This window comes from Tenrec ecaudatus, chromosome 2 (genome assembly GCF_050624435.1).
Source record: "Tenrec ecaudatus isolate mTenEca1 chromosome 2, mTenEca1.hap1, whole genome shotgun sequence".
Lineage (NCBI taxonomy): Eukaryota > Metazoa > Chordata > Mammalia > Afrosoricida > Tenrecidae > Tenrec > Tenrec ecaudatus.
In genome coordinates, this window is record NC_134531.1 from 208,644,831 (window position 1) to 208,670,895 (window position 26,065).

Here is a 26,065-nt window from a genome sequence, read left to right on the forward strand (position 1 = left end):
CAAACATAGTCGTTCAGGAAGCTGAAAGAACCCCGGCCAGAGAAGTTCCCACCAGGAGAATTTCCGGGCAGATTGTTGTCAGGATGACTCACATCAAGTCCAAGGGAAAAAATGGTAAGAAAAGCCAGAGAAACAAGATGAATTACATGCAAAGTGCCAGCAAGGAGAATGCCCTCAGATTTCTCAGCAGAAACCATGCAGGCCAGAAGACGACGGAGTGATTTGTACAGAGGATCGTGGGCAAAAAGGTCAACCTAGCATCCTGTAATTAGCAAAATGATGCATCCAAAAGGATGGAGAAACACAAAGAAAACTAAGGCAAGAAGAAAGACCGTTAAAAGTGATCAAGTGGCTTAGTATCCACTCAGAAAGCTACATACATGGCAGTCAAAGAGGACTGCCTTTGAAGGTGCAGCGGTGACAAGGATGGAAGTAGAAGGGATCAGAGAGGATGTGATGACCCTCTGCCAGAATGCCTGCTCTGGCCCTGTGCAGCGAGAAGGACCAGAGAGGACAGAGGAGACTCACTATATCGGGCATGCTTGATGAGTGTGAGGCACTGAGCTGGGGCGGAGGGTGGTGTGAAGCTGCCCTTGGTCTCAGAGTCGGCCTTCCTGAAGTGTTCCTGAGCAGCGTGGCAGGTTTCCACCACCTTTTCTGAGACTGTGTTCTGGATCCCGGGGTATAGAGGAACACAGCGTGCCTGAGTGTGGGGTGCCAGAGTTCACACCGATTGTCATTGTTTCCCAGCCCAGGGTGTGCACAGACAAGGCCAGAGGTAGTTGTGAGATTAGTTGATTTTATTGGAGCTCAGGGTTGGCATGAGTGCCCTGAACAAAATTGACTTGGTGCCTGGGACACCCCGGCGGGAAGTTGCGTGAGCGCAGCCTCTGGAGCCCCGCATGTCCTTTGTCAGGGCACCTGAGTCAGGGACTGGGCCTGAGGCAGGGGCTGTGCTGCCCCCTGTGGTTGTCAAAGACAGGGGCAGGTGTCTGGCTGAAGCAGCAAGGGTGTCCCCTGATGAGATGTGGGGAAATCAGCAGCAGGCCCCCTGGCAGGATGAGGTGCCACAGCAGGCTGGGCGGGGACAGGCAGGGCAGCAGAGCAGGGACATGGAGGAGGAGGAGGCAGGGGCACAGCAGGCAGGTTTGCACACAGGTTGGCAGATGAGGGACATGCAGGAGGAGGGTTTGCAGCAGGAGGGCCCACACGGAGAGGGCTGGCAGCATGAGGAGGATGAGCAGGGGCCTGCCCCACAGCAGACGGGCACACAGCAGGCGGGCTTGCAGCAGACGGGCGTACAGCAGACGGGCGTACAGCAAACAGGCTTACAGCACACAGGTGTGCAGCACACAGGTGTGCAGCAGACAGGCTTACAGCAGAGGGGTGTGCAGCACAGAGGCTGGCAGCAGGAGGGCCCACAGCAGGAGGGCCCACAGCAGGCAGTGCAGCCCGATTGGCAGGGGCTGGACCCACAGCTCACGGGGCTGCAGATGAGGGTCAGGCAGGAGGCTGGAGCACAGCAGGTGGACTGGCAGCAGCTGGGGGCGCAGCAGGTGGACTGGCAGCAGCTGGGGACACAGCAGGAGGACTGGCAGCAGGAGGGCTCACAGCAGCTCTCAGGACAGTTGTCCACCTCGCAGGACGGGTCAGTGCAAGCGCTGGGCAGGCAGACCCGGCTGCCATAGCTTCTGGAGCTGGAGCAGATGGACATGGTCGACGCGGGTGGAGCACAGGTGCTGGAGCAGCAGGGTCAGCCCTGGTGGGGTGGGAGGAGAGGCTGAGGGAGTGAGGTGTGTGGTGTGAGGAGCTCTGGGCTGTGGGGTTTTATATCCCGCTCTGGCTTGTGTTGATCCTCAGGAGGCTGAGCAAGCCTTCCCTTTCCTTGTTGTTGTTTAGCCTCCGGAGCTGGAGAACCTCATTCATGCGGTTCGTTTTCTGCAATTAGTTGTTCACTCAGGACACTGGTGAGCATGTCTCAAAGTCTGCTTTTCCCCGTGTCCCTTGTGTTTGGCCCCAGAAAAGTTGTGAGGCAATATTTGTCCAGCGTGAGCTTAGGCTGCGTTTTTGAGGGGAAACTTTTCTTAAGTGATGTAATCTAGTTCTATCCGTCCTGCATTGAGTGCTTTCATTGTGTCCTCCCAATTTCTTTGAGGCAATTAAAACATACATAGCTTATGGAATACAACTCGTTCAGATCATTCGATCTTAGAAGAGAAAGCCAATCGTCTCCCCCCTTCAGATCAGTGCCGTTTCTTTCAGGAGGATGTGCAGAGATTCCAAACCCGGTTTGCTCTCCCTTGTCTCTTGTGTTTTCTTCTGGTTTGCAGCACACGCTCAGGTGCCGGCTTTCTCACGCCTGAAGCCAGGCTCTGGAATCCCCTTTTCGTCTTGCCACACTAAGAGATCAAGTCGTTTATCACCCACGGTGGTGAGCTTTCATTTTCAGATTCCACGGGTGTCTGAAAATGGCTCACGGTGAAGTTGCAATCTTTTGGCGGAGTAGAGAACCCCAGTTTTTATCCATTGTTCTCTCAGAGCTAGGAAACCCTTTTCCACTGCCAATGATCCATTTTGCTGTAAAAAAGGCAGATGCTCACGATTTGTCATTTCGTTGTGGTTTCCCTGTGTCTCTCTTTGGCGACCTTGCTGAGTGCCATCTCTTCTCGTTCTGAATTGTCATAGGAAGTGCTTCCAGGACTGTGTCATGTTTTGTTTTCTACATTTGAAATACAACGTGTCCTTCAACGTGAAAGCTTATCTCAGGAAACGCAGAGCGGTTCTCCATCTTTGGCAGTGCCATGGTCTGTCATCTTGAGTGAGTGGGTAGAGTCTAGCCTGTCCTTCACTTCATTGCCAGTGATGCCCCTGGGTGGGCATGGCCTTCTCTTGAGGATTCTGAGAACTCCTGTCTTCCTCCGTGGATGCGGGACACACACTCGCCCTGTGAGACATTCCTGCTAAGAAGCCGCATAGAACTTCACTGATAGAATCAGGGCCTTGGAGCTGGAGGAGCCACTTGGAGGTCCCCACCAGCACGCAGATACTCCACCGACACTGGATCCAGGAGACTTCCCATCCACTGGCTGTGATATTCCTGCATTCCACCTTATTGCATGAGCTGTGAGAGACTGAAGAGGAACTTATAGACCGCTACAGCACATAGGGGCGAACAGTGGCTGTATGGATTGATGTGTATAGGACCTCTGGGCCGCGGTGTTTTCTTGATATACGAATACCCTTTGAGAGAACGGTCTCTCTTAGACACATTTGAGGATCCCTGGATTTGTTTCTCTAGTCTATCCGGAGAAACACCCCATCGGCACATGGATAAAATAAGACCCATCCCTCACGCCATGCAAAAATATTTTTTTATGCAGCATTGGATCTCCATCGCCATCCAGCTTTCCCATTGCCGTTTATTGAAGAGGGTGTCCCTGTGCCATTTTACGTGGGATAGTTTCCACTTAAAGTCTACCCACATGGCAGTCAAAGAGGACAGACACCTTTTCCACCTTTTGAGTTTACAATGCCCTCCTTCGTAGCAGCCACGGTGATGGGTGTCCATGGGCACCCTTTGATAGAAGGGGGTGTGGAGGGCACTTTTCATCCTTTGTATGAAGACTTAGGTGCATGCTTTTGTTAGTCTGTGTACACTAGAGAAACAAATCCACAGAAACTCCTGTGAAAGAGAGAGCTTTATATAAAGGTGACGTGCACATTAAGGGAACGTCGCAACCCAGTGCTGCCCAAGCCCAGAGGTTCAACATTAGCCCATATGTCCGATCCTGATCCACAGAGTCCTCCTCCATCTCACGGAACGCACGCCATGTTGCCAACTGCAGGAGGAAAGCCGAGTCAGTGAATGTGTAAGCATCTCAATGGTGGCAGGGGTCTCCACACGGTTGCTCCATCAGCCAGGGCTGCATGAGGGTAGGTCCATGTGACTTCTCCTCAGGCATGTCTTGCAGGAAGTGAGCCTTGCCAGCTGTAGCAGGGAACTGGCTAAGGCAGCTGCACCCTGGTCTGACCATCAGAAAGCAAAGGTCATGAGAATGAGGAAGGCGAGGCTCCCTGAGCCATTTGTCGTTCCACCCTTCATTTCCCCCTACATGTGTTTACCGGCCAGGGTACCACAGTAAGCTAACTATCTCAATGCTTGTGTTTATTCGACAGTTGATTGTGTCACTTATTCACTAACTTGCATTCAGTACAAAATCTTATGTGGTTACGGTTCATCATCATAAATGTTATTGGATATTAAGCTTGCTGACTTTGAGAATGCTTGCTATATATCTGTAAAGGACATTGTTGTACAGTTTCTCCTCATCGGGGTTTTCTAAGTTTCCATTAATATCTATAGGTAGTTTTCTTTTTTTAAGCAAATGGTCTATGCAAAAGACTTTTAAGGACCTCCGGGAAGCTGGTGCCTATGTAGAATGAACTGCTTTGTGTCCCTGTTGTGAGAACCGAAATTCGAGTGCCAACCGAAAATCGAGAGGGATTCAAGAAGAGGAAGAAGCCAAGAAAGTCGACACAGACAACAACCCAAGAACTCCGTCTCGGTGTCTCAAGGAAGCAAATATAGTCGTTCAGGAAGCTGAAAGAACCCCGGCCAGAGAAGTTCCCACCAGGAGAATTTCCGGGCAGATTGTTGTCAGGATGACTCACATCAAGTCCAAGGGAAAAAATGGTAAGAAAAGCCAGAGAAACAAGATGAATTACATGCAAAGTGCCAGCAAGGAGAATGCCCTCAGATTTCTCAGCAGAAACCATGCAGGCCAGAAGACGACGGAGTGATTTGTACAGAGGATCGTGGGCAAAAAGGTCAACCTAGCATCCTGTAATTAGCAAAATGATGCATCCAAAAGGATGGAGAAACACAAAGAAAACTAAGGCAAGAAGAAAGACCGTTAAAAGTGATCAAGTGGCTTAGTATCCACTCAGAAAGCTACATACATGGCAGTCAAAGAGGACTGCCTTTGAAGGTGCAGCGGTGACAAGGATGGAAGTAGAAGGGATCAGAGAGGATGTGATGACCCTCTGCCAGAATGCCTGCTCTGGCCCTGTGCAGCGAGAAGGACCAGAGAGGACAGAGGAGACTCACTATATCGGGCATGCTTGATGAGTGTGAGGCACTGAGCTGGGGCGGAGGGTGGTGTGAAGCTGCCCTTGGTCTCAGAGTCGGCCTTCCTGAAGTGTTCCTGAGCAGCGTGGCAGGTTTCCACCACCTTTTCTGAGACTGTGTTCTGGATCCGGGGGTATAGAGGAACACAGCGTGCCTGAGTGTGGGGTGCCAGAGTTCACACCGATTGTCATTGTTTCCCAGCCCAGGGTGTGCACAGACAAGGCCAGAGGTAGTTGTGAGATTAGTTGATTTTATTGGAGCTCAGGGTTGGCATGAGTGCCCTGAACAAAATTGACTTGGTGCTTGGGACACCCCGGCGGGAAGTTGCGTGAGCGCAGCCTCTGGAGCCCAGCATGTCCTTTGTCAGGGCACCTGAGTCAGGGACTAGGCCTGAGGCAGGGGCTGTGCTGCCCCCTGTGGTTGTCAAAGACAGGGGCAGGTGTCTGGCTGAAGCAGCAAGGGTGTCCCCTGATGAGATGTGGGGAAATCAGCAGCAGGCCCCCTGGCAGGATGAGGTGCCACAGCAGGCTGGGCGGGGACAGGCAGGGCAGCAGAGCAGGGACATGGAGGAGGAGGAGGCAGGGGCACAGCAGGCAGGTTTGCACACAGGTTGGCAGATGAGGGACATGCAGGAGGAGGGTTTGCAGCAGGAGGGCCCACACGGAGAGGGCTGGCAGCATGAGGAGGATGAGCAGGGGCCTGCCCCACAGCAGACGGGCACACAGCAGGCGGGCTTGCAGCAGACGGGCGTACAGCAGACGGGCGTACAGCAGACAGGCTTACAGCACACAGGTGTGCAGCACACAGGTGTGCAGCAGACAGGCTTACAGCAGAGGGGTGTGCAGCACAGAGGCTGGCAGCAGGAGGGCCCACAGCAGGAGGGCCCACAGCAGGCAGTGCAGCCCGATTGGCAGGGGCTGGACCCACAGCTCACGGGGCTGCAGATGAGGGTCAGGCAGGAGGCTGGAGCACAGCAGGTGGACTGGCAGCAGCTGGGGGCGCAGCAGGTGGACTGGCAGCAGCTGGGGACACAGCAGGAGGACTGGCAGCAGGAGGGCTCACAGCAGCTCTCAGGACAGTTGTCCACCTCGCAGGACGGGTCAGTGCAAGCGCTGGGCAGGCAGACCCGGCTGCCATAGCTTCTGGAGCTGGAGCAGATGGACATGGTCGACGCGGGTGGAGCACAGGTGCTGGAGCAGCAGGGTCAGCCCTGGTGGGGTGGGAGGAGAGGCTGAGGGAGTGAGGTGTGTGGTGTGAGGAGCTCTGGGCTGTGGGGTTTTATATCCCGCTCTGGCTTGTGTTGATCCTCAGGAGGCTGAGCAAGCCTTCCCATTCCTTGTTGTTGTTTAGCCTCCGGAGCTGGAGAACCTCATTCATGCGGTTCCTTTTCTGCAATTAGTTGTTCACTCAGGACACTGGTGAGCATGTCTCAAAAGTCTGCTTTTCCCCGTGTCCCTTGTGTTTGGCCCCAGAAAAGTTGTGAGGCAATATTTGTCCAGCGTGAGCTTAGGCTGCGTTTTTGAGGGGAAACTTTTCTTAAGTGATATAATCTAGTTCTATCCGTCCTGCATTGAGTTCTTTCATTGTGTCCTCCCAATTTCTTTGAGGCAATTAAAACATACATAGCTTATGGAATACAACTCGTTGAGATCATTCGATCTTAGTAGAGAAAGTCAATCGTCTCCCCCCTTCAGATCAGTGCCATTTCTTTCAGGAGGATGTGCAGAGATTCCAAACCCGGTTTGCTCTCCCTTGTCTCTTGTGTTTTCTTCTGGTTTGCAGCATACGCTCAGGTGCCGGCTTTCTCACGCCTGAAGCCAGGCTCTGGAATCCCCTTTTCGTCTTGCCACACTAAGAGATCAAGTCGTTTATCACCCACGGTGGTGAGCTTTCATTTTCAGATTTCACGGGTGTCTGAAAATGGCTCACGGGGAAGTTGCAATCTTTTGGCGGAGTAGAGAACCCCAGTTTTTATCCATTGTTCTCTCAGAGCTAGGAAACCCTTTTCCACTGCCAATGATCCATTTTGCTGAAAAAAGGCAGATGGTCACGATTTGTCATTTCGTTGTGGTTTCCCTGTGTCTCTCCTTGGCGACCTTGCTGAGTGCCATCTCTTCTCGTTCTGAAATGTCATAGGAAGTGCTTCCAGGACTGTGTCATGTTTTGTTTTCTACATTTGAAATACAACGAGTCCTTCAATGTGAAAGCTTATATCAGGAAACGCAGAGCGGTTCTCCATCTGTGGCAGTGCCATGGTCTCCTGTCATCTTGAGTGAGTGGGTAGAGTCTACCCTGTCCTTCACTTCATTGCCAGTGATGCCCCTGGGTGGGCATGGCCTTCTCTTGAGGATTCTGAGAACTCCTGTCTTCCTCCGTGGATGCGGGACACATACTCGCCCTGTGAGACATTCCTGCTAAGAAGCCGCATAGAACTTCACTGATAGAATCAGGGCCCTGGAGCTGGAGGAGCCACTTGGAGGTCCCCACCAGCACGCAGATGCTCCACCGACACTGGATCCAGGAGACTTCCCATCCACTGGCTGTGATATTCCTGCATTCCACCTTATTGCATGAGCTGTGAGAGACTGAAGAGGAACTTATAGACCACTACAGCACATAGGGGCGAACAGTGGCTGTATGGATTGATGTGTATAGGACCTCTGGGCCGCGGTGTTTTCTTGATATACGAATACCCTTTGAGAGAACGGTCTCTCTTAGACACATTTGAGGATCCCTGGATTTGTTTCTCTAGTCTATCCGGAGAAACACCCCATCGGCACATGGATAAAATAACACCCATCCCTCACGCCTTGCAAAAATATTTTTTTATGCAGCATTGGATCTCCATCGCCATCCAGCTTTCCCATTGCCGTTTGTTGAAGAGGGTGTCCCTGTGCCATTTTACGTGGGATAGTTTCCACTTAAAGTCTACCCACATGGCAGTCAAAGAGGACAGACACCTTTTCCACCTTTTGAGTTTACAATGCACTCCTTCGTAGCAGCCACGGTGATGGGTGTCCACGCGCACCCTTTGATAGAAGGGGGTGTGGAGGGCACTTTTCATCCTTTGTATGAAGACTTAGGTGCATGCTTTTGTTAGTCTGTGTACAGTAGAGAAACAAATTCACAGAAACTTCTTTGAAAGAGAGAGCTTTATATAAAGGTGAAGTGCACATCAAGGGAACGTTGCAACCCAGTGCTGCCCAAGCCCAGAGGTTCAACATTAGCCCATATGTCCGACCCTGATCCACAGAGTCCTCCTCCATCTCACGGAACGCACGCCATGTTGCCAACTGCAGGAGGAAAGCCGAGTCAGTGAATGTGTAAGCATCTCAATGGTGGCAGGGGTCTCCACACGGGTGCTCCATCAGCCAGGGCTGCATGAGGGTAGGTCTATGTGACTTCTCCTCAGGCATGTCTTGCAGGAAGTGAGCCTTGCCAGCTGTAGCAGGGAACTGGCTAAGGCAGCTGCACCCTGGTCTGACCATCAGAAAGCAAAGGTCATGAGAATGAGGAAGGCGAGGCTCCCTGAGCCATTTGTCCTTCCACCCTTCATTTCCCCCTACATGTGTTTACCGGCCAGGGTACCACAGTAAGCTAACTATCTCAATGCTTGTGTTTATTCGACAGTTGATTGCGTCACTTATTCACTAACTTGCATTCAGTACAAAATCTTATGTGGTTACGGTTCATCATCATAAATGTTATTGGATATTAAGCTTGCTGACTTTGAGAATGCTTGCTATATATCTGTAAAGGACATTGTTGTACAGTTTCTCCTCATCGGGGTTTTCTAAGTTTCCAGTAATATCTATGGGTAGTTTCCTTTATTTAAGCAAATGGTCTATGGAAAAGACTTTTAAGGACCTCCGGGAAGCTGGTGCCTATGTAGAATGAACTGCTTTGTGTCCCTGTTGTGAGAACCGAAATTCGAGTGCCAACCGAAAATCGAGAGGGATTCAAGAGGAGGAAGAAGCCAAGAAAGTCCACACAGACAACAACCCAAGAACTCCGTCTCGGTGTCTCAAGGAAGCAAACATAGTCGTTCAGGAAGCTGAAAGAACCCCGGCCAGAGAAGTTCCCACCAGGAGAATTTCCGGGCAGATTGTTGTCAGGATGACTCACATCAAGTCCAAGGGATAAAATGGTAAGAAAAGCCAGAGAAACAAGATGAATTACATGCAAAGTGCCAGCAAGGAGAATGCCCTCAGATTTCTCAGCAGAAACCATGCAGGCCAGAAGACGACGGAGTGATTTGTACAGAGGATCGTGGGCAAAAAGGTCAACCTAGCATCCTGTAATTAGCAAAATGATGCATCCAAAAGGATGGAGAAACACAAAGAAACCTAAGGCAAGAAGAAAGACCGTTAAAAGTGATCAAGTGGCTTAGTATCCACTCAGAAAGCTACATACATGGCAGTCAAAGAGGACTGCCTTTGAAGGTGCAGCGGTGACAAGGATGGAAGTAGAAGGGATCAGAGAGGATGTGATGGCCCTCTGCCAGAATGCCTGCTCTGGCCCTGTGCAGCGAGAAGGACCAGAGAGGACAGAGGAGACTCACTATATCGGGCATGCTTGATGAGTGTGAGGCACTGAGCTGGGGCGGAGGGTGGTGTGAAGCTGCCCTTGGTCTCAGAGTCGGCCTTCCTGAAGTGTTCCTGAGCAGCGTGGCAGGTTTCCACCACCTTTTCTGAGACTGTGTTCTGGATCCGGGGGTATAGAGGAACACAGCGTGCCTGAGTGTGGGGTGCCAGAGTTCACACCGATTGTCATTGTTTCCCAGCCCAGGGTGTGCACAGACAAGGCCAGAGGTAGTTGTGAGATTAGTTGATTTTATTGGAGCTCAGGGTTGGCATGAGTGCCCTGAACAAAATTGACTTGGTGCTTGGGACACCCCGGCGGGAAGTTGCGTGAGCGCAGCCTCTGGAGCCCAGCATGTCCTTTGTCAGGGCACCTGAGTCAGGGACTAGGCCTGAGGCAGGGGCTGTGCTGCCCCCTGTGGTTGTCAAAGACAGGGGCAGGTGTCTGGCTGAAGCAGCAAGGGTGTCCCCTGATGAGATGTGGGGAAATCAGCAGCAGGCCCCCTGGCAGGATGAGGTGCCACAGCAGGCTGGGCGGGGACAGGCAGGGCAGCAGAGCAGGGACATGGAGGAGGAGGAGGCAGGGGCACAGCAGGCAGGTTTGCACACAGGTTGGCAGATGAGGGACATGCAGGAGGAGGGTTTGCAGCAGGAGGGCCCACACGGAGAGGGCTGGCAGCATGAGGAGGATGAGCAGGGTCCTGCCCCACAGCAGACGGGCACACAGCAGGCGGGCTTGCAGCAGACGGGCGTACAGCAGACGGGCGTACAGCAGACAGGCTTACAGCACACAGGTGTGCAGCACACAGGTGTGCAGCAGACAGGCTTACAGCAGAGGGGTGTGCAGCACAGAGGCTGGCAGCAGGAGGGCCCACAGCAGGAGGGCCCACAGCAGGCAGTGCAGCCCGATTGGCAGGGGCTGGACCCACAGCTCACGGGGCTGCAGATGAGGGTCAGGCAGGAGGCTGGAGCACAGCAGGTGGACTGGCAGCAGCTGGGGGCGCAGCAGGTGGACTGGCAGCAGCTGGGGACACAGCAGGAGGACTGGCAGCAGGAGGGCTCACAGCAGCTCTCAGGACAGTTGTCCACCTCGCAGGACGGGTCAGTGCAAGCGCTGGGCAGGCAGACCCGGCTGCCATAGCTTCTGGAGCTGGAGCAGATGGACATGGTCGACGCAGGTGGAGCACAGGTGCTGGAGCAGCAGGGTCAGCCCTGGTGGGGTGGGAGGAGAGGCTGAGGGAGTGAGGTGTGTGGTGTGAGGAGCTCTGGGCTGTGGGGTTTTATATCCTGCTCTGGCTTGTGTTGATCCTCAGGAGGCTGAGCAAGCCTTCCCTTTCCTTGTTGTTGTTTAGCCTCCGGAGCTGGAGAACCTCATTCATGCGGTTCCTTTTCTGCAATTAGTTTTTCACTCAGGACACTGGTGAGCATGTCTCAGAAGTCTGCTTTTCCCCGTGTCCCTTGTGTTTGGCCCCAGAAAAGTTGTGAGGCAATATTTGTCCAGCGTGAGCTTAGGCTGCGTTTTTGAGGGGAACACGTTTCTTAAGTGATGTAATCTAGTTCTATCCGTCCTGCATTGAGTGCTTTCATTGTGTCCTCCCAATTTCTTTGAGGCAATTAAAACGTACATAGCTTATGGAATACAACTCGTTCAGATCATTCGATCTTAGAAGAGAAAGCCAATCGTCTCCCCCCCTTCAGATCAGTGCCGTTTCTTTCAGGAGGATGTGCAGAGATTCCAAACCCGGTTTGCTCTCCCTTGTCTCTTGTGTTTTCTTCTGGTTTGCAGCACACGCTCAGGTGCCGGCTTCCTCACGCCTGAAGCCAGGCTCTGGAATCCCCTTTTCTTCTTGCCACACTAAGAGATCAAGTCGTTTATCACCCACGGTGGTGAGCTTTCATTTTCAGATTCCACGGGTGTCTGAAAATGGCTCACGGAGAAGTTGCAATCGTTTGGCGGAGTAGAGAACCCCAGTTTTTATCCATTGTTCTCTCAGAGCTAGGAAACCCTTTTCCACTGCCAATGATCCATTTTGCTGAAAAAAGGCAGATGCTCACGATTTGTCATTTCGTTGTGGTTTCCCTGTGTCTCTCTTTGGCGACCTTGCTGAGTGCCATCTCTTCTCGTTCTGAAATGTCATGGGAAGTGCTTCCAGGACTGTGTCATGTTTTCTTTTCTACATTTGAAATACAACGAGTCCTTCAACGTAAAAGCTTATCTCAGGAAACGCAGAGCGGTTCTCCATCTGTGCCAGTACCATGGTCTCCTGTCATCTTGAGTGAGTGGGTAGAGTCTAGCCTGTCCTTCACTTCATTGCCAGTGATGTCCCTGGGTGGGTAGAGAATTAGATAAAGCAGCAGCCTGCTGTTCCAATCAACAGAGAGAAGGGAACAGTCCTTGCAAAGGCATTTATCTCTTTGCCCTCCAATCAAACTGTGACCTGATTAATGTAATGTGGTCCTACATAGGCCAGGCTGCACTATAAATCTATCATAGTCACTAATGCTGTGCATTAACTTGTTTTGATTCTAATTCAGAAAATAATATCCTAAGAGACATTATGGAACCATTTTTAGAAATGTGATTGTAACTGACTGTTGGTGGGTGCTATGACTTTATAGTTCATTTGTAATCCTGGTGCTGGGCATATTGGTGTCCCTAGAGCTCCCATCTTCTAGGATATACCTGGTAAAGAGTGCAAGGATGAAGGGCTGAGAGGTGAGATTAACACTTATTTTCAAGTGGCACAACATCAAAAGACATAAAAGTATTTTTTAAGAATGAATTGTGTCCCTCCAAATACATGTGAATCCTTACCTGTAGTTCTCATCTCATTTGGGAATGGGTTCCATTGTTAAGAACGTGAGATAAGATTAAGAGAAGATGTGTCTCAAACCGAATGAGTGGTTGCCCTGTCCTGCCCCATCTTCATGACCATTTGTGTGTTTGAGCCATTGGCTACTGTATTGATCCATATCAGTGAAGGCCGCCTGCCTTTGCAATACCTTTCTATTTAATCAGGTGTAATGCTCTCTTCACCGGTTGGTCTTTTTCCAGGGATGGGTCCAAAGTCAAGCGAGCCAAACTCACCATCCTCACTTCTAAGGAACAGTATTCTGGTTTTATTTCTTGTAAGATTGTTTGGTTTGTTCATGGTATAGTCAATACTATTTGTCAATATCCTGGTTCAAATGCATCAGTTCTGTCTTCTATTTCTTTTTTGCATGCATATGAAGTGATCAAAAAGATCATGGCTTGAGTCTGTCACAACTTTGTCATCGAATTGACATTTTGTTTTAAAAGGCCTTTTGCTATAGATCTGCCCCATTCGATATGTCCTTGGAGCTCTTGCTTGCTGGTTCCATGGACGTGGTTTGCTGGTCCAAGTAGAAAGAAAGCACTGACCACTTTGGTTTCAGCACCTATATTGTTATTGTTGGTTTAATCAATGTTTCATGATACATCCCTGGGTGTCCTAGGAATTTTTGTCAGCAATCTTTAGTATTGGTTGGTGCTCAACCATTAAACTCCCCTTTATTCACTTGCATATCAATATCCCTGGGTGTGAATATTGGACTTGTGTTAAAGTCTCTGGAACTCTGTGCACCCCTTAGCCTGTGTATTGTCTTGATAGGCTAAAGCCATGACCAAGGACCTGCTGTCCACATTGTTCTGGAACATTCAAGACCAGAGCCAATGGTTTTTATTTGCACAAGATCACGGACCAAAGCATCATCCTGTTGTTCAGTGTGGTTAAGTTCATTCTCAGCGGCTGTCTGTCTGTGCAGCAGGACAAAGCTTTACCCGGTCCTTTGCCGTCCTCACCATTGTTCTTGTTGGGACCCATGTGTCCATCCATCTCCTTGAGCTTCATCATCTTTCTTTACCCTCCCGCCAAAAAAGACATTTTATTGGGAGCTAATACAGATATCATATCATTCCATAGTTCAATCAGAGGATCTTAATTTTTAAAATTCCCCTTATAGTTTACCTAGTCTGCTGTCCTTCCACAGGGACTGGTGTCTCCTGACATGTTGAAAGTGCACGAGATGAAGTTATGCCATCTTTGCTTTTTAGGAAGATTCTGGTTGTACTTCTTCCAAGACAGAGTTGTTGGTTTGTCGGCAATCCATGGGATGTCAATATTCTTCTCTAGAACTGCAATTCAGATGCATCAGTTCTCATCTGGTCTTCCTTATCCAATGTCCAATGAGGCCACTGAAAATACCATGACTTGACTCAGGCACCTTAGTGCTCACAGTGATATCCTCGCTCTTCAGTACTTTAAGGAGGTCTTGTGCAGCAGACTTACCCAGTGCAGACACCATTTGATTCTTGACTGCTGTGTCCATGAACTTTGTTTGTGGATCCAAGCAAGATGAAATCCTTGAAAACTTCAGTCTCTACTCTGTCTATCATGAAGTTACCAAGCACCATGTTAGGACCCAGAGGGAAAAATCCACCCTCAGAGGAAGGAGTACCATCCTTTTACGTAGCCAAGCAGGGGCCCTCTAGAGAGTGAGTTATACAGGCAACTGCCGGCAGCTAGGGATCTGTAGCAGGGCTCTACATTGGCCTGGACTTCTCCACCTGTAACACCGACCTCAAAGAGGTGTCAGGAGAATGAGATGACTGGGTCCACTGGAGGGCCTGGGCTGTGTGGGAGGCCCTCTGAGAATATGAAAAACCAAACCCAGCCCACTACCATGAAGTCCGTCCAACTTAGAGCAACACGTGAGGACAAAGGGGAATTGCTCCATAGGGTTTCAGAGGCCGTATGTCTTTATAGAAGCAGACACCCTCATCCTTCTCCCTAGGAGCAGCTGGTGGGTTTGAACCACTGACTTTTCAGTTAGCAGCCCAACACAGAACCGCCAATAGTATATATTGCAAGTCAATTTGGTGAACAGAACTCAGCCTCTGGGACCATGTGACCCTTGGTTTGAGAGCAGAGTCCCCCTGTGAGAGACGCAAGTTAGGTGGACTCTTCAGATGGAGCGAAGATGGGTTGTATTGATTTGGGGGCGGGGGGGCAGACTGGTGGCCGGCAGTGCAAAGGCGCTAGTGAATGGGAAGGAGCAACTTTCCCTGGAGTCTTGGGTGCCCATCCGTGCTCTGGAGTAATTCTGAGGGTCTGGAACCAGCTAGACTCTGGCCTGACATGGGAGAAGTGTGGGGAGCCTCTACAGCACAGGTTATTGTCCACCCCGATGAGCTAGGGGCTGTGGGAGCCCTAACAGGGAGGGAGGACACATGCATATTCAGCAGCAGGCCCCCAGAGGGCACATGGGGTGGCAAAGCAGAAACACACAGGAGGAGGGTTTGCAGCAGGAGGGGGCACAGGGAGAGGGCTGGCAGCAGGAGGAGGAGGAAGAGCAGGGGCCGGCCCCACAGCAGATGGGCACACAGCAGGGAGCAGGTATGCAACAGACAGGCTTGCAGCAGACAGGTGTACAGCAGATAGACTTGCAGTAGACAGGCGTGCAGCAGACAGGCTTGCAGCAGACAGGTGTACAACACACAGGTGTACAGCAGACAGGCTTGCAGTAGACAAGTGTGCAGCAGACAAGTGTGCAGCAGACAGGTGTGCAGCAGACGGGTGTACAGCAGACAGGCTTGCAGCGCACAGGCACACAGCAGGGGGAGGATGAGCGGCACACAGGCTGGCAGCAGGAGGGCCCACAGGAGCTGCTTCAGACTGAATGGCAGGGGCTGGACCCACAGTTCACAGGGGTAGTACAGATGAGGGTCAGGCAGGGGGCTGGGGCACAGCAGGAGGACTGGCAGCAGGAGGGTGTGTAGCAGGGGGGTTCGCAGTAGCTGTCCGGGCAGTCGCCCACCTCCCAGATGAGTTGCTGCAAACACCGGGTGAGCAGTCTGCTGCTACAGCTCAAGTTACTGGAGCAGATGGACATGGTGGGTGCAGCAATAACACACGTCCTGGAGCAGCAGGGGTCTGCCATGGTGGGGCGCTGGGACTTGGGCAGAGTTGGGATGAGTGAGTGAGGAGTGAGTGAGTGAGTGAGTGAGTGAGTGAGTGAGTGACTTTTGTCCATCAGGCTTTTACATATCTCCCGGAGGTGTTTTGTCAGCAGGAGCCTCAACACGCCTCCCTTCCTTGTTATCATGCAGAATGCATTTCCAGACAACCCTGGTTAGTTTATTTGCCGCGAGCCATATGTGCCTCTGTCCCTGAGATGTCTAGTGTTGGCTGAGTGAAATTTGATCACTCTGAGGGTGGATTTATATGCAGAAAATGACATGGACCCAGACTGTGTATCTGTTGGTTGAGCCACAGATTGACTGGCTCCAGAGTTGGTCTGTGCAAATCTTGTTTTCTCTTCCTGGTTGCATGTCTTTGGTAAGATTCTTGGTTTTGGAGTATTTTGCACCAGCAGATGCCAAACTTACACCTGGGCCTGTCTCACTGAGGGTGAGGGGGTCCTGGCGGGGACGTCCTCAGCTGACTGCCACGTCAACAAACTCCGCCTTCCCTCCAACACTTCCCCCAATGTTCTCCCAACTTTCTGTCACTATCCCTGGTTTTCTTTGTACTTTACAGCTACATGAATTAACGTGTGCCTGCGGCTCTTTCTTGGTTCTCCAGTTAGGTATCTATTGGTGCCTAAGTGGAGGACAAGGGCTTCTCTCTAATAGGGTCAACCGCATGCCATCCTCCCCTCCGCCTCTGCTCCCATGGCAGCCGTTGTTTGCTGCCAGTAGATCCCACTCCTCTTGCTTGACCCTACAGGGCAGGGTGGAAGAGTCCCATCGGGTTTCCAGGCTGTAATCCTTCTGGGAACTATTCTCTTAGAGAGGCGACGGTGATCTCAAAGCCCCGGCCTGATCAGTTAACCACCGAGCACCCCGCACCACCAAGTTACCAGGCTCCTCCCATGGCCGTAATGCTCAAACATTTGATTAAATTGATAACCAAAGCCTGTGCCATTTTTACTAAGTGACCATTGTTCACTCCCAGCTTGTGTAGTACAATCATATTTAGTCTCTTTACTGGCACCCACCTTTTGTTTCCTTTGGCATTTGCTCCCCTCTTGGCGTGGACAGTTGTTTCTTTTGTTTGGTGTGTTTATTGTTTTGTGGTGTTGCGGTGAGCGAGCAGTGGGGTCACTAGGGCTGATCTTACTCAGCGAGGTAACTTGGTGTCACCCATGGACTGTCTCCCATAGCAGACCATATACAATCCTTAGTAAACTTTACTATCAATGTTATTGTTATAAATTTATCGAATTTCTTAGATTATCTGCGTATTAACATCAAAACTGTTTTGAGAACTCTTTCTACATTGGATCCGGGCCTTAGTCACAACATTATTAGTAACCGAGTGGAAACCTTTACATTTTTCTCCTTCTTTTCCTTTAAGGAGCCCTGATGGTTCTGTGGGTTAAGCGTTGGGCTGCCAACGGCCAGGTTGGCAGCTCAAACTCAGCAGGTGCTCAGAGGGAGAAAGAGGAAGTGATTTGCTCTAAAGATTTGTAGTCACTGAAATCCTACCTATGGTTGACATGAGACAGAATGGACTCAGGTCAATTGGGTCAAGTTTGATTTCTTTTATTACCACTTCATTCTCCAAAAATATGTTATCCATAAATATTCACAAACACTGCTGACCACAGTGTTATAGATAAAACACCAGAAAAGTTGGCAAAATCAGAGACCATGAAAGCACCCGCATAAACAAAACCGTCGGCGTGTTCTTGTCCCGAGTAAAAACGGGACCTGAGTTACAATTGGGTGATAGCAACACTTCTGACCAGAAAGCTTTGAAATTAAATTGGGCGAAACCACCCAAAACAAAAACACAACATTACTATCACCAAGTTCATTCCAATTCCTAGAAACTCTCTGGGATAGAATCCCAATGCGTCCGTGGGACTCCAAGGCTGTAAATCTTGAAGGGACCAGAAAACCTCGTCTTTCTCCAGGGAGAGCAGCTGGCAGCCTGGGACCACCGATCTCTCAGGCCATAGCTCAGTGGGCAGCTCACTGTGTCCTGGGTGCTCGCTCAGAGCGCTGTCGGAGGCTTAGAAAGTAGAAGAACAGGGTTTCAGCCTTGTGGGTAGGGGGCTGCATGTAAACTGGGCTTACCAAAATGCCTTTTGCTCTTATGCCAGGGATAGTTTATACAAATCATAAATTCCTGTTACATAGCACACAAAATACTTGTATTGTTGTGAGGTGCTGTCAAGTCAGTTCCGGCGTAGAGAAGCTTTCTGTATGATACCTGCTCCATTCTCAGCGTGGTTCTTATGCTTCAGCCCGCTGTGAGAGCCACCATGCCCGTCCATCTCCCTGAGGGCCTTCCTCTCTGTCGCTGCCCCTCTGCTTTACCGAGCACGATGTCCTCCAGGGACTGGTCTCTCCTGATAACATGGCCAAATTATGCAAGGCAAAGGCTCGCCTTCCTTGCTCCTGAGAAGCGTTGTGGCTGTACTTCTCCCAGGCGGCTTGTTTGTTCTTTTGGCAGCCCGCAGTTCTTTCAGTATTCTTCACCAGCACCAGAATTCGAATGTATCCGTTCTTCTATTGTCTTCCGTATTCAATGTCCAACTTTCACATGCATGTGAGGCAGCTGAAAAGACCAGGACTTGGGTCAGGCGCACCTTAGTTCTCAAAGTAGCCTCCTTGCTTTTGAGCACTTTAAAGAGGTCTTGAGCAGCAGACTGAACCAATGCACCGTGCGTTTGCTCTCTTGACTGCTGCTTCCATGAGCACTGTTGTGGGCACAAGCAAGATGACATCCTTGACAATGTCAACCTTTTCTCCATTCATCATGTTATCTGTTAGTCCAATAGTGAGGAATTTGGCCTTTACATTGCATCAAAACCCATGCTGAAGGCTGCAATCCTTGATCTCCAGTCGTAAGAGCTTCAAGGCCTCTTCACGTTCATCAAGCAAGGTTGTGTCACCTGCATATTGAAGGCTGTTCATAAGCCTTCCTCCAATCCTGATGCCACATTCTTCTTCATATAAGCCAGCTTCTCCAATGGATAAGTATGGCGAGAAGGTACAACCCTGACACACACCTTGACTGATCTTAAAGTGCAAGTGTTCTGCTGTTCTGTTTGCACAGCTGCCTCTTGATCCACGTACAGGTTCCACAGGAGCACAATGACGTGTTCCGGAATTCCCATTCTCCTCAAGGTCAACCATAGAATCAAATGCCAGTAAATGCAAACACGGCAAACCTATTTCTGGTAGTCTGTGCTTTCAGCCAACCAACTCCTGATAGCAGCAATGATATTCCTTGTTCCATGTTCTCTCCTGAATTGGTTTGAACCTCTGACAGCTCCCTGCCGTGCACTGCTACAATCGCCATTGGATGATTAGGGTTGCTCTGGCAGTATCACCCAACCCAGTCCTCATGCTCTCCACCCTCCTAGTGACACCACTGGTTACTTGGTGCGATTGAGTGGAATCTGACACATGGCAAACTTTTCTATCTATCCATCCTCCACACGAGCGTGAATTCCTTGTTGCAGTCTGTGTTAGCCTGGGTACATAGAGAAACAAATCCGCAGAATCTCGTGTATAAGAGAGTTTTATATGAAGGTTAAGTATGCACCAAGAAAACATCCCAACCCAGTGCTGCCTAAGCCTACAAGTCCAACATTAACCCATATGTCTGACACCAATCCACAAAGTCCTCCTCCAGCTCACAAAACACACGCAATGATGCCGACTGCAGGAGGAAAGCTGAGTCAGTGAACGTGTAAGCATCTCAATGCTGGCAGGGGTCTCCACACAGCTGCTCCAGCACCCAGGGCTGCATCGGGGTAGGTCCATGTGGCTTCTCCTCAGGCATGTCTTGCAGGAAGTGAGCCTTGCCAGCTGAAACAGAGAACTGGCTAAGGCAGCTGCACCCTGGCCCGGCCATCACAAAGCAAGAGACCCGAGAACTCGAAAGGCGAGTTTCACCGAGCCATTTATCTCTCTGCCCTTCAATTAACCCCACATGTGTTTATTGGCCAGGTTGGCACAATAAACTTTATATCAATCCACCCCTTGCCAATTTGGCACCTGTACATAATTCTTTAGCCTCACAATTGCAAGTAACTATCACCTACACCTTAATCCTATAATCCCATGGATTTGTTCCCCCGCCTATGGAAGTTTGTAAGCCAACCACTTCATACCTTTATCCCCCCAATTTGAGTATCCAATTTCTATACTCCACACTCACATCAACCCAGTGCTCTGAGGAGACAATCCTATTTGACTTCTCTGCTCATTGATTAGTGGTTCCTATTCTGTGTACATTTAAAACTCTGGTTCCTTTTACTACTAAAATGCTGGTTAGAATGCCCATGGGTTAGGTTTGGTTTTCTTTAATTACTACAAGCAGCTCTTTGGGTGTGCATCACACCTAAATTTAGAGAGCATTGCCAAAACCAAACCAAAATGAAAAACCAACCCTTAGCTTTTTCATACCTGTGTTGCATCCCCTTGAGCAAATACTCAGAGAAGCTGCATTTTACAAAGAAGAACGTGGCACTGGGATTGGAAGAAGGCTTATTAATTACCTCCAGTATGCAGATGACACGACCTTGCTTGCTGAAAGTGAGGAGGCCTTGAAGGACTTATTAATGAAGATCAAGGATGGCACCATACAGCATTGATTTTGATTTAGTGTAAAGAAAACAAAGATCCTCATAATGGGATAAATGGGGTAACATAAATGGGGAAGAGATTGACATTGTCAAGGATTTCATCTTGCTTGGATCCACAAACAGTGCTCATGGAAGCAGCAGTCAAGAGATCAAACAACACAGTGCATTGGGTAAGTCTGCTGCTCAAGACCTCTTTAAAGTGCTAAAAAGCAGTGAGGTTACTTTGAGAACCAAGGTGCGCCTGACCCAAGCCATGGTCTTTTCAACTGCCTCATACATGTGAAAGTTGGACATTGAATAGGGAAGTCTATAAGAGAATTGATACATTCAGTGAAGAATACTGAATGTGCTGTGGGGTGCCAAAAGGCTATGACAAGATAATAATAATTTATAAATTATCAAGAGTTCATGAAGGAAGGGGGAGCGGGGAGGGAGGGAAAATGAGCTGATACCAAGGGCTCAAGTAGAAAGCAAATGTTTTGAGAATGATGATGGCAACAAATGAACAAATGTGCTTGACACAATGGATGGATGGATGGATGGATGGATGGATGGATGGATGGATGGATGGATGGATTGTGTTAAGAGTTGTACGAGCTCCCAATAAAATGATTTTTTTAAAAAGATCAAACAGGCAACAAATGTACAAATGTGCTTAACACAATGGATGGATGCATGGATGGATGGATGGTGATGAGTTGTATGAGCCCCCAATAAAATGATTTTAAAAAGAGAACAAAAAAACCTGATTGGAAGAAGTACAACCAAAATGCTTCTTAGGAGCAAGGAGGGTGAGACTTTGTCTCACATACTTTCGACATGTTGTCAGGAGAGACCGGTCCCTGGAGGACGTCATGCTTGGGAAAGTGGAGGGGCAGCAAAAAAGAGGAAGACCCTCAACAAGACGGATTGACACGGTGGCTGCATCGATGGGCTGAAACATAAGAACAATTGTGAGGGCAGCACAGGACCAGGCAGTGTTTGTTCTGATGCACAAAGGGTCACTATGAGTTGGAACCGACTCAGTGGTTCCTAACAACCACAACAATGATAGGCCCCTTCTGTTATTATGTTGCTGTGATGCTGGGAGCAACGTTGTTATTGTTGTTTCCTGCCACCAAGTTGGCTCCAACTCACAGCGACCTTCTGCAGAACACAGCAGAACATGGCATGGTTCTGGGACAGCCTCACCCCTGTCCCCGTGCTCGAGCCCCTGGATGCAGCCTCTTGCCAGTCCATCTCATTGAAGGCCTTCCTCTTTTTTGCTGCCCATCCACTTTACTAAACATGATGCCTCTCCTGACACTATGTCCAAAGTATGTAAGATGATGTCTTGCCATCCTTGACACTAAGGAGCACTCTGGCCTTACTTCTAATCTACAATTTGTCCTTTTAGCAGTCCATGGTCCTTTCTGCTTTCTTCTTCAGCCCCACAGTTCAAAGCATCGGTTCTTCTGAGGTCTTCCACGTTCAAGTTACCTGGGCCTTCATTTGCTGACGTTACTATTCAAAAGGAGAATGACCAGCTGTATGCCTCCATTAACAATCAAAACATGGAGTGTACTAGGAATAAATCTAGAAAAATCGGAAGTCATAAAAAATGAAATGGAATGCATAAAGATCATTACCCTAGGCATGAGTGAGCTGAAATGGACTGGCATAGACAATCTTGAATTGAATATGAGTTAAATCATATGTTTACTATGAGAAGGATGAAAATGTCACACTCGTCATCAACAGGAAGATCGCAAGATCTATTGTGAAGTGCAGCACTGTCTTTGGAAGGATGATCTATGTCTGTGTCTACAGGGAAGACCAGTTGATAGGATTGTTATTCATCTTTCTGCACCGACCACTAAAGCCAATGATGAATACATTTGAGAATTCTACCGACTTCTTCAGTGAGAAATTTTTCCAACATATTTATCCAATCGATTTGCATTGATAATTACTGGTGCTGGAATATGAAATTTCAAAACAAGGAGGAAGGATTAGTAGTTGGAATATATGGCTGAAGTGAGAAAAATGAGTGAATTCCTTTTGTAAGGCCAAGGGCTTCTTTAGTGCAAATATACTTTTTCTGACAACTAAATGGTGACTATACTTGACGACCTCAGCAGGTGAGATTCCCGGGCATCAAGCTGGCCACCTGTGTGGAAAGAGATGATGGAGAAGCTTAATATACTCAGTGACAATAAGGCCAGGGACGATGTGGAAGAGGACATGAATTGCTCACAAACAAGGTCAAGAGGCACATGAAAACAAGTCCATGAGAGCCGAGGATGACCTTGACTCTATCACTCATGGATCTAAAGAGCATCTTAAACATAGATTTGACGTATGGAAACGAATGATCATGGACCAGATGAGCTGTCGGGGGTCCTCAAGAACCACACACACACAGAAAGCAAGTCATTAAAAAGATGGGGAAGAAGAAAAGGCCAAAGTCCATGTCTCAGAGGAGACTCTGAAAACTGCTCTTGAGCACATCGAAGCTGTGCTGAAGTAAAGTAATGGAACAGGAAATTTCAAAGGGCAGCTCGAGAAAACTAGAGAAAAGGTACTTTAATGACGTGTGCACAGACCCGGCGAGGAAACAAAGGGGAGAATGTGATCAGCATTTCTCAAGCTGAAGGAACTGAAGGAATAATTCACACGGCTACCGTGAAGTGCTCCCTTCATCGACACCGTGGCTGATCACAATTGGGAGGGTGCATGTGGCCGGGCAGTGTCTCACTCTGTTGCACAATCACTGCGCGTCCGAACTGACCCCATGGCACCCAACACCTAACACCACGGGCACAATCATGGACGGCAGAGGGAGCTTCAAGTTTAGATGGAAGGGACCCCCAGAACCCCTGTGTCCAGAAGAATCATTTGGCATTCAGGCATTTGAAGAGGCAGCAGGTGACAAAAACCCATTGATTTTAAAGGGGAACATCCAAGCTGGACCAAGAGACTGACGGAATATCAACTGCAGTGTGAGTTCACCCACTTACCCCTCAGTGGGCTTCTGGCCACGAAGACAACAGGGCCGGGAGACCATCTGAAATGGTCGAGTCAAGGACTCTGATGGCAGTAGGTTGGCTTTTTACGTGAGAAGAAGATAGGCAGCAGTGTCTTCCTCGGAGATGGTGGCCAAGCACACTGTTTTGAATGCATATTGTTTTGATTTTTGAACCAGTCAACTTATCTGAATAAAGTTTCTCTGAACATTGTGGACAAGTCTTTGCATAGACATGGTTTTCATCTCTCTTAGGTAAATACCCAAGAGTAAAATGTTTGAGTCACGTGATACACGGTAGTTTAATTAATGCTTGAATAAAACGGCTTTTAAAAACGATCGTGCCATTTTACATTCCCACCTGCAAAGGTTGCTCCTGGCCAAACTTGGTTTTCTTCACCTTCTAAATGCGAGCTATTCTAAGGAACGTGTTTGGTAGTATATTTTGATGAATACAAGTTCTTAATTTTAATGAAGCTCAATTTATTAATTTTTTTCATTTATGTTTAGTGTATTTTAGTCGTGCTTTTGCTTCATCCCACAGCAATGTCATGAATACGTACTCTTACCATTTTAATCTTCCTTGTTTTACCTTTCCCATGTAGTTCTACCTCCTATTAATTTTTGTCTATATGGGCGGCAAGAGCCAAGATGAATATTTTCCCGTAGTAATAGACAATCTTTCTGTTAGCATTATGACTTCACTTTATTGCTGGTGCCCCCTCCCTGTGAATTAAGTGTCTCTGTAGGCGAGTGGGTCTATTCCTGAACTGGTTTTGGTTTCACGGACTTGTTTGTTCAGTTTTACACCAATATCTGTACTTTCAGCAACAGAAGGTTTGACGATACCTTTTCTAGTATTCTCTGACTACTGGTCGATTCATGATTTCTACTTTTTCTTGCATTTGTAAACCCATATTTAAAAATTATTTTTCCACCTACAGGCATGTGCCCATTTTCAAATTTAAGGCTTATGATTTCTCCCTTTTAGTTAAAATCATCATCATCCTTCTTAAAGTCCTTTAAGAAATAAAAATTTAGTTTATTACACATTATGTCTTTTTTTAATTAGCAAAATTAACTACAGAATTGCCCTCTTCAAAATTGTCATGGTCATGAAAATCACGGAAATAGCCAGGAGCGATGTTGGCCTCAAGGAGAACAGCAAGTAGCAGAAGGGGTGTGGAGGGAGGGGCATATAGTGGTGGAGGGGAGAGGGTGAAAGGGAGACAATCTCAAGGAGTCTATGTAAAAAAGAATGTTTGGAAATGGATTGTGGTAGCAATTGTACATTCTACTTGACATGATTAAAATTTGGAATGATATGTATGTATTAAATCCCAACTAATAAAACATAAAGAAGAGAGGAGTCCCTGTAGACAACTAGCCAGAAGGAAAAACATTACATGTAAAATATTATAGGCTGTATTAGTGAAGGTAGTCATCAATGCTAGTGACAAAAGTCCATGAGAACTAAAATCCCAATCTCTTAAGACCATAAAACCCTCCTTCTCCTCCACAAGCCTCTGTTTGGAAATACAGTTTTCATTTCGGTGAAGTCATTCCCGAGTGGAAGGGGTCTTAAAACCAATCCCTTTCAAGTGGTGTCTTGTTAAAAAAAAAAGGGGGGGGATAATAAAATAAACTTGACACTAAAAATAAGTTTATTTTGGAAAATGTAAAGGTACTCTCTCCAGTTGAGGAGAAAATGAAAACCCAGTTACCAGATATATAGAAAAGACAGCCCAGTGCAGGAGGGGTGTGAGGTCATCTGCCGTCACGCTGTCAATCCACAGACAAGCAGGTGGGCTGCCTGACCTGGCCTGACAGCAAGGGAAGAGGGCACAGCACCTGGGCTCTGAAATGCTGTGGTCAGAGGCCACCAACATCAACTCCTACGCACATTTACTTGGTGTGAGTTTATCGTGTGACTAGATAGTTCATAATGACAACAACAATAACAACAAAACACAAGCAGTGGCAATTCTTAGGAACAGGCATTGATTATCTTCCTGTCCTGGAAGCTAAACGTCTGAATTCAAAGCATGTTCCTTAGGGGAAGATCCCTTCTCATGGGTAGTCCTGGGTATTGCTTGGCATTCTTTGGCTTATGGGTGATTCCACACCTGGCCTCTTCCATGCGTATGTCTTTCCCCTCCCCGTGTCTGCTTTCCCGTCTTATAAGGCACTACTTAGGAGGGATTCGTTTTAGGACCCACCCCTGTCAGTATGACTTCCCTAACATTAAAAAAGAAAAAAAAAAGAAAGAAAGAAAGCTATAGTTCTAAGCAGAGTCAGGTTCATAGGCACAAGGGTTAGGATTCCAACATGTTTTTTGGGGGAAGAATACATTTCAATCCATAAAACAGGGTGAAGAGGAGGGGCAGGGCTAGGGGAAGAGCCCATTCTATGTCTGCTGTGTAGAAAGCCCCACTCCATGGTTAGAAGTCGCACCCTCTAGTAACATCCTTAAGTCAAAGGCTGCTTATTTCAGAGGTGAGAGCCTCCCTGTTCATCGCATGTTCATGGTGTGTTCTGCTGAGGATTGGCTGCTCAAGCCCGAGCCTAGCTTTCGTGTGCTGCCTTGACCTTCTCCAAGGAAGACCAGAGGGAGTGCCCAAGGTCAGGGGACCTGGTTCTGCATCCGGACAAGGGGAATGCTCCCCTGCATGGAAGAAGAGCAGCTTCTGGCCTGGGTTGGAGTTCTCAGGACCCCTTTATGTTTGA

The 26,065-nt window shown here is 48.7% G+C and overlaps 3 protein-coding genes and 1 pseudogene across 3 annotated transcripts; all 4 read right to left on the reverse strand.

Annotated features, from left to right (window-relative positions):
* Positions 1-1,036: 1,036 nt before the first annotated feature.
* On the reverse strand, positions 1,037-1,744 carry LOC142439684 (uncharacterized). The gene has a single exon (XM_075542221.1). It carries the CDS (start codon positions 1,712-1,714, stop codon positions 1,037-1,039), a length of 678 nt encoding a protein of 225 aa, XP_075398336.1. The 5' UTR covers positions 1,715-1,744.
* A 3,871-nt stretch (positions 1,745-5,615) lies between these two features.
* On the reverse strand, positions 5,616-6,323 carry LOC142439685 (uncharacterized). Its single transcript, XM_075542223.1, has one exon. The coding sequence runs from the start codon at positions 6,291-6,293 to the stop codon at positions 5,616-5,618; it is 678 nt and encodes a 225-aa protein (XP_075398338.1). The 5' UTR covers positions 6,294-6,323.
* A 3,874-nt stretch (positions 6,324-10,197) lies between these two features.
* Positions 10,198-10,905, reverse strand: LOC142439673 (uncharacterized). Its single transcript, XM_075542211.1, has one exon. The coding sequence runs from the start codon at positions 10,873-10,875 to the stop codon at positions 10,198-10,200; it is 678 nt and encodes a 225-aa protein (XP_075398326.1). The 5' UTR covers positions 10,876-10,905.
* Positions 10,906-14,967: 4,062 nt separating this feature from the next.
* On the reverse strand, positions 14,968-15,621 carry LOC142440474 (uncharacterized; annotated as a pseudogene).
* Positions 15,622-26,065: the final 10,444 nt, after the last annotated feature.